Here is an 8,377-nt window from a genome sequence, read left to right as displayed (position 1 = left end):
ACAATTAACTAACAAGACATTTGTTTGGGGTATCGTCGTTCGTTTCCTAAAGTTGGAGGTAAATAATTTTTTTACTAAACTTGAGGGGTGGAAATGGAATTGACTCTGTTCATTGTTCCTTGCTTTGTTCTCTTTTTGTTCTTTCTGACAATACAAAAATAAAAAAGTTGATTAATTAATTAACTAACATGATAATGAACATGAACGAGGCTAATTTCACATTTAATTGACCAAAAAAACCAATACCCAACTGTTAAAATTCAATGTGAACGAAAGCAAATGAAATCATAACCAGAACAAGAAACAAACGACTTCTCTTCGTCTCTCTCTCTACAATTTCATGTCATCAAGTTCATGCAATTGCATTTGGGTTTAGTGGGTTTCTTGTTTTGAGCCAATCAAACGAACAATTTTGTAGAGACGGGTTCTGAGAAATTCACCAGCCATGGAAGGTGAATGTTTATTGTCTTTTCTTAATCTTGAATCGTTTTTGTGATGTGTGTGTTTGTTGTTTTTGATGAAGTTTATCGGGTTTATGTCGGATTCGTTTCGTTGAATAGTGTTGTATGTGGGTTTTGTTTTATTTTAGCATGCATGGCAGAATATTGGTTATTAGTTTAGAAGATTTTCGTTGGATGTGGAATTCTGAAGCCAGTTTGTGAGTTGCATTGAAATCTAAATGACGTGATTCGCTTCTGTTTTGAGGAATCTTTATGTAATGGGGATGTGTTAGACTTGTTCTGCATACTTTTGTGTGTTAATGTTTGTTTGTATTGTTTTGTAGTTTAGATTGAAAGGTCTGTCTATTGATTAGAGTCATGATGATCCCATTTGATTGGTCTGTTCATGTAACTTCAATTAATTTGTGAGTCATTTTGTAGTGGCTGTGCCAAATGATTTGATCCATGTTTCCTGAAACGATTCAATCCGAGATGGATTTAAATGATGTTTGATGGTCGCGTTTACTTTGATGCACAATGCGGTATGATCTTCTCAAGGCTTCGGCAAGAAATATGAAGTGTAAGAGTATTTAGTATCCAATGATAGTAAAAAAAAAATTATAAAGTAAAGGGTGCTTAAGCAGAGGAAGATAGGAGTTAATGAACTTTCCAAGAGAGGTTCACATTTGGGTGTGGTGATGTAGTTGGAAGCTCATGTTTTCCTTTTAAATTGAAAAAGTTTGATTATGGGTTTTTTGACCTATGGAATCACTGGGTTTGTCTCTTGCAACCATGATTTGATGTCTATCAATTGGTATTAGCTTTTCCCTCCATTTGGTAGGAGGTAAATGTGAGGGAAAGGAGTACTATGGGAAGTAGAAATCATATGCCCTTTTTGATCGCTTAATGAGATATTCCCTCTTCCTTTTTTTACCCTTCCTTTTCCTTTACTCTGTGTTGATGTTTGGAATAATGTTGTGAATCCTACAATCTTGAATGTTAGTTATGCGAAAGCTATTTTTTCAATATTTTTGGCTAATCCCTAAGGAATATACTGCTGGTACATTTTATCGCGACAGTGAGGTAGAGAGCTGCTAGTAAATTAGAGGGATGCTGGAAGAATTCTGGGGTTGAGAATTGGATGACTCTTTCTGTATCTGAAATAATAGAAGATTTGTGTGCATGCATGGTGAAGAAATATTATTAAAAGGTTGTGTGCAGCTGAGCAAGTGGTTGCATACAGACATGTACTTTGATTTGGTAAATGTATGAGTCAGCTACTCATATGCATTTATTAATGATAATTATTAAAGGCTAGCTGCCAATAGTGATGAATATATATTGACTTTTACATTTCCATGCTCACAGTAGTTATCATTTTTATCTCTAATATAAATATTTTACTTTTATCTATTTTAGATTCAAGTGAAATGCATTCTGAAGAAAATAAAGTATCTTTGGAGAAGAATGTGAAAAGGCGGTTCAAGACTCGAGCTCAGGTTATGGCTTTGGAGAACTTCTATAATGGTATTAAAGTTTTGCATGTCATATCTCATTTTGGTGCTTTTTATGAAACTGATTGAGTTATGGTTTGAGAAGAAATATATATAATTATTTTTTTTGGTTTTTCCCAGAGCACAAATATCCCTCGGAAGAAATGAAAATGCAACTTTCAGAGCAGATAGGCTTGACAGAAAAGCAAATATCTGGATGGTTTTGCCACAGGCGGTTAAAAGACAAAAAAATTGATGAAGGATTCGCTAGTGGACGACAGGATCGTTCAAGTGGTATTATTCAGGATCGTGGGAGTGGACTCTGGCAAGATTCTTGTGGGAGCACCAAACAAGGGGATATTAGAAATATTGATCCTAGGGAGGTTGAGAGTCGAAGGCTCTGTGGCCAGGATTTTCCCTCTTCAGATCTTGTCTATGATCATAGGAGTCAGTATACGGGACATATTAGTGGGATGGAAAGGGATGATACGTCTTCAGAAAGCAGCTCATTCTTGCAAGATAGAATTTATTCTCGAATTGACGATCCTTATACTAAGGAAGCGTCTAGATACATAAGACAAAATGGAGCTATAACACCCATAAACTGCAATACCTCTAAAAGTAAGGAATATAAGCCATCAGGATATTTGAAAGTGAAGGGTGATACTGAAAACTCTGCTATTACTGCTGTTAAGATGCAACTGGGGAGGCAATATCAGGAGGATGGTCCACTACTTGGTGTTGAATTTGATCCACTTCCTCCTGGTGCATTTGAGTCCCCAAGTAATGAACCAGTCAATGGTAAGTTGTCTTACTTATATTTATGTCTGATGCTAATAATTTTCTATATTTCTATTAGAAGGAATTCCTGACGTTGTCCAATTTTGTGTCTCTCTCATGGTCAATTATTTCTATTTTTTTTTTTTTTTTACTGATTTTCTTTTTGTAGTTTCTCAATTTAGAAGGAAAGAATTAAATGACACCTGAATTCTTCTGTTCTTTGACATTTGATGACCAAATGAATGTAACCATCACAAGCCAAGTTAAACAAAATGTGAAAATTGTTTTAATGAACGGGAAATGATAATTTCTGAGAAAGTTGTGTCTTGGAAGTGCATGGTCTTCATTAATTATGATGACATTGTTTGTCCTTTGTTTCCTTATAAAATAGACATGTTGGTGTTTGAATAATGTGCATCTAACAAGGAATAAATTTTAACATGTGTTTTATGACAATAACTCTACAAAGGTTAGTCTCACAATTTTATGACAATTATGAAGAAGTATTTTGTAGAGGGTTCATATTTACATGTTAATTGATGCACCTGAAATTCCCCTGAATTGACTCAATTTATTTAAGTTTAACTTGTAAACTCTGATTATAAGCTTTCCGAAATTAATTCTTTACAGTATAAGGCATTTATGCTTTCTGGGATAGTAAAAACAAATATCCTGTGTGTGAACAAAGGAAAACAAATTGGAATTGACTGTATATGAGCTCCATTTGAATCCTAAGTATCTGAGTTGATTTCCTATGTTGGCTTTGCTTGCAGCTATCATTTCAAGTTGTTGCTCTATTTTTGCTGAAGGCTTCAGCTCTTATTTTCTCTCTCTCTATTTTTGATGAGACATGAAAAATATTTTTAAAAAAAGATTATTTTACAAAGAGTTACATTATGAATCCATAAAATAAAAGACAAAACAAGAGTTCGGATTTTATAAAATCAAGAAACAACAGCAGCCCAATCCCTTTGAATGTAGAAAAAAAATCTTATCAAATTTATTTGTAACTGAAGCCCTCAAAGAAGCTATAGTATGAACTCTCTCCCATAGAAGCTCCACATCCTCATCCTCAGCTTCTTCAAAGATTCTTTTATTTCTTTCATTCCAAATAACCCATATTGCAGCCAATATACAGCATCTCCACAGGAGAAAAGCTTTCTCACCTCCTCTGAATGCACATTGATATTCAATAAACAAAGGGATCCAAGAGAATTGGAATGACACTAACCAAATCAGCCTCAGAAAAATTCTTATACGCACATGATGGCAGAGGTGTTAATTTAATGTATAGAGCTTTAGCTCATGCCTCATGAATAACTGTAGGACCATTCTCTTTTTACTTTTGTTTGCAATGCGGCAAAACTCTTATGCTGTTTATTCATGTCTTCTGATGGACTTCTTGTGATTTGGTGTTTTCATGGTGTTTATCTTGTTTGGTACCTGTGACCTATTCAAGTTGTTCCTGTTTGTGATAAGCTATCAAATTCTACTGTTAACTCCCATGGTAGAGCTGTAATAAAATTCTTCCATATTAAACCTTTCAACAATTTGGGCCCCAAGTTTCCTAAATCCCTATGTACTTGCATCTTTAATAACCATAAATGAGCCAAACCCAACTCAGTTACTCAACAAGTGGAAGAAAATAGAACCCTTAATGTAAAACCCTCCAAAACTGACCTTACAGCAGAGTTGAATAAACTACCAAATTAATTCTGACAGAAAGTATGAAACCAAATAATTTTGAACCAGATCAGACCATTTATTATTTATTGCATCAGTGGCTTCTTTTGTTAGCTTGATTTGTTTTACATGAATATTCGTGGTAATTAGTTTAACTTTGATGTTATTATTAGTATTATTTATTAAGTTTTCAAATCTTTATGTGACAGAATATTTATATTTCTTTTCTGTTAAATACAGCAGAGCCATTCCATGTTGAGGAATCCACATGGCTTCATTCTTTGGATGCACCTGGTGTTGAAAAGCGAAGTGATCTTGGCACTGTAAGTGGACTTTCTGATTCTTACATTTCTGCATCTCAAACTGTCTGTGTCTTGGGGCAAGTTTGGCAACTGCATTGTGCAGTATGAAAACATTAAATCATACTCAATTGTACTAAACCTATTATTAGTTAGATCTTTGCATGTACAAATGAATTTTAACTAAGATGTTCATAAATATTTAATAATTATTACTAGTATTTTCCAGTTGGACATATGTTCTCTTGAGCTTCTATTCTGTATTTCTGGAGCATTAAGCTCCTTATTCAACAGATACGTTGGCCCCATATGGATCATAGCACTGGGCCACACTACAAGGGGCTGGAATATTAGGCCTCATTGTTATGGCAGTTGTTATCACTGCCCACAAATTCACCTCCTCCTTCGCTTTGCCATTATCCTCCATTCCACTTCCTGATACCAGGCATCCAAACTTCCCTCTTCCTGAAAAATAAAGAAAAAAGAAAATTGAAAAAAAAAAAAAGGCCATACAACCACAGTAGAGCAAAAGATAACCAAAGTAACCGAGAAAGAAGGAACTCCAATCTCCACATATCTATTGCATGTATAAAAATGTTGGATCCTATGTGAGATTGTAAAAACTTTTTAAGGTAAAACATTGATATTGATAAAGTTGCTGAAATTTTGTTCTTGTGATTGAAATGAAAGAGCATCACCAATTATGAGTGTGGTTGTAGAATTATAGTTTCTCTAAAAGCTGAGCAGACTAGTGCCTCATCTTCATTGAAGCTGTTAAACATCATTTATAATTAGATTTCCTGGAAGCGGCGTAATATAGACATATGCAATGAAGTTTTCTTATGGTTTTCTTTTGCTTTGTTCTGCTGCAGAGATATGAAGTACCTGGTTCCAAGATGGGTATTGAGGATTTGTATATTGGCACAGAAACGCTGCGTGGATCTGACTGTCAGGGCATGAAATCTCACCGTCAATTGAAACAAAAGTCTTCTCATCTCCATTATTCTAATTTCTCCCCAGGACAGAATTCTAGCATGGATATTTATGAAGATTCTGCTGGAGAAACTTCTATTTACAATAGCAACCACTGTTATAAGTTGAGCAACAAGCACGATGCTGTTGGGAATTCTGTTTTGAACCATCATGATCATCGTGGTGGTAGAATTACTAGTGAACGAATAAAGCCTTTGTTGCATGACTATGATAACTTCAGCCCTAAGATCGTCCAAAACAGTGACTACTTATCTAAGCCTTCAAATATGACACTTGGGAGCAGTAATTCTCTCGACGCAGAGGAGAGAGTGCCATCTAAAAGGATGGCAAAGGTCTTTTTATTACTTTATATCTTCTACTTATATTTTCTCTTATTCAATGTCTCCTGTTGACTTTTTTTGGCTTGAACCAAAATCATATAATTATATGTTTGTAGGTGGAGAAACTTTACGGGGAGAGGAAGGCAATAAAAGAGAATCGTGATCCAGTAAGAATAAAGAAGCATCCGAAAAATGAAATGAAAGTGAGTTTGGGCTCTGATTGAAATGTTGGCACATGTATATAGTTGTTTGTACTTAACCAGTTTTCTGCTTTGCCTTTGATGCTTTTCCATGTTAAACTTGACATTGAAGGTAGTGAAACAACAAAAAGTTAATCTTCCACGGCCAGATAATATGGTCAAATCATCATATGCTGAAATCCTGAGATGGACAAATCAGATTAAAGGGTTTGTATACTTTTTGGCATTTGACTGTAATCTTTTTGCAATGTGCTTGTATATTTGCACATACACATGCATCCTCACATTGTGTTGTGCATATATTCTGCAAATATGAAATTTTTTTCAGTATAATTTCAGAGTTTCTTAGTCTCCCAAAGAACAATAAGATACTCTCTTATTTCATATTGTATTTTTTTGAAATTTCCTGGCTGCACTGGAAGTTCAAAGCTAAACAATTTCAGATCATTTTCCTATTCTGCGGATATTGGAAATTTATTTCTTGATGTCTTCTTTCTTTGTAAAGATTTTACTGGACATAACTACCTACCTTCTGACTCCATTATGTTTAATCTAGGTCTGCCGCTGATATGCCATCTAGCTTCAGTGAGGATGAAACTGCGGAAACTAGTTCTTCTATGGAGTGAAGATTTTCCGGTTAATGGATGGTACAAATGTTTGAGAGGTTCTCAGTATCACCCGCTGGAGATGTAAATGCTAGTTTGCAACTCGATGGGGTTGTACAGCTGAATGTGTTGATATGCTAACATTCTAACAGGGTAAGCTCTACTAGTTAAAGATCTGAATCTGCAGATAATTTTTGTCGCGACCAACCAATTTGATGTTGCCTATGTAATGCTCAGGTGTTTATATCTGTAAAGCTGCTTTTTTTTTGTTTTTTCCTTCTCCTTTTCTCCCTATAGAGTTATGAATTTTGATTAAAAATCTCATCAGTTGAATCTATTAGTTGTAGATGATGTATTAAAAACATAGCTAATCATGGTATGCAAAGGCACCTTTGTCTGAATTTTACTCTAATTGGTTAACATTTCAGCACTGCCTTTTCGGAATTCTTGTTACAATTTCATGTATTAGTCAATCTCTAGTGCACACAATTAATTGTTTTAGTTAACCTTTGTTGCGGTTTTTATGGTGTGAATCCCTGGCTTTACAAAAGGATTAATGGCATCGCCCCCCTGATGGTTGTTATTGAGTAGTTAGGATTTACACTATTACGAGTTGATGAATATTTACTTAATTACCCTCATATCGTTTATTTTAGCATCTAAAACTTAACGGTAGAAGGATTTTTTTTATTTCACAAACTTCAAGGAATCATTTGTTATGTAATTAAACCTTGGGTCAACTATAGTCATTTAACTCCTTTACAAAATGCAAATATCAAAGATAACACCTACTGGGTCTTTAGTTTGCATGTTAAAAACTTTAGGGACATCCATGTACGAGAACTTTTGTGTGTGTATATATATATATATATATATATTGATTTTTCCGACCAATTGGTCAGTTAAAATTTCATTGGAAAACCTTATATAAAAAATAAATGGATTAACTACCTTTAGGTAGTTTGACGGTTCGTTTGAGACTATTGAATGTATTACTTAAGAGGTCTTAGAATTCAAATATCTATACTACTAATAAATGATAGTCTTATAGTTTTATCTAGCCGTTAACCTCAAGCTCAAGGGAATAATCGAGATGTGTCACAAGTTGGTTCGAACCCCTGGATACCAAAAAAAAAAAAAAAAAAAAGGATTTCAATGGATAGATATATTTAGGTATCTAGAAGTGAAAAAGCAAGAAATGAGTGGATAGTTTGAAGAAGAGGCTTGTCTTTCTCTCTACCCAACAAGAAATCTCCATTATTGAGCCATTGACAATTGATGTTTTCTTAGGTTTTTGATTTGGACCCAATCTTTGGTGGATGAAGGAGAAAGAAGAAGAGGAAGGGCCTCCTCTTTTGATGTGTGGTTGCTAATGGGTGATTTGTTGGGCTTGTGTTGTTGTTGTAGCAACACCATCACCCCCCCAACCCCACCACCTTTGTGGTTAGAGAAGTAGGCCATTTTTGGGACCAAAATTTCACATTTGTGCGTGTGTGGCTGTGCTCTTCTATTCATTCTACTTCTCTGCTCTTTGGTCTCCCTTTCTCTTTTCCCAAAGTGAACC

At 34.8% G+C, this 8,377-nt stretch overlaps 1 protein-coding gene across 2 annotated transcripts; it reads left to right on the top strand.

Annotated features, from left to right (window-relative positions):
- The first annotated feature begins 347 nt into the window (after window positions 1–347).
- LOC116109445 (homeobox-DDT domain protein RLT1) lies at window positions 348–7,207 on the top strand. 2 transcript variants are annotated; one of them, XM_031395654.1, is made up of 8 exons: window positions 348–452; window positions 1,860–1,967; window positions 2,075–2,734; window positions 4,640–4,719; window positions 5,568–6,020; window positions 6,125–6,211; window positions 6,321–6,415; window positions 6,765–7,207. In XM_031395654.1, exons 1-8 carry the CDS (start codon window positions 446–448, stop codon window positions 6,832–6,834), a joined length of 1,560 nt encoding a protein of 519 aa, XP_031251514.1. In that variant the 5' UTR covers window positions 348–445; the 3' UTR covers window positions 6,835–7,207. The 2 variants fall into 2 exon arrangements, with proteins under 2 accessions (XP_031251514.1, XP_031251516.1); XM_031395656.1 differs by lacking the exon at window positions 6,321–6,415.
- Window positions 7,208–8,377: the final 1,170 nt, after the last annotated feature.

The sequence above is a fragment of the Pistacia vera genome, unplaced genomic scaffold (genome assembly GCF_008641045.1).
Source record: "Pistacia vera cultivar Batoury unplaced genomic scaffold, PisVer_v2 Contig58, whole genome shotgun sequence".
NCBI classification, from domain to species: Eukaryota; Viridiplantae; Streptophyta; class Magnoliopsida; order Sapindales; family Anacardiaceae; genus Pistacia; species Pistacia vera.
This window is presented reverse-complemented; position numbering and strand designations above follow the sequence as displayed.

Bases quoted from the DNA above. Each gene is read 5' to 3' on its own strand.
- LOC116109445 (XM_031395654.1), top strand. The intron at 4,720-5,567 runs GTAAGTGGACTT...GTTCTGCTGCAG, and splicing joins AGCGAAGTGATCTTGGCACT to AGATATGAAGTACCTGGTTC. The intron at 6,416-6,764 runs GTTTGTATACTT...TGTTTAATCTAG, and splicing joins TGGACAAATCAGATTAAAGG to GTCTGCCGCTGATATGCCAT.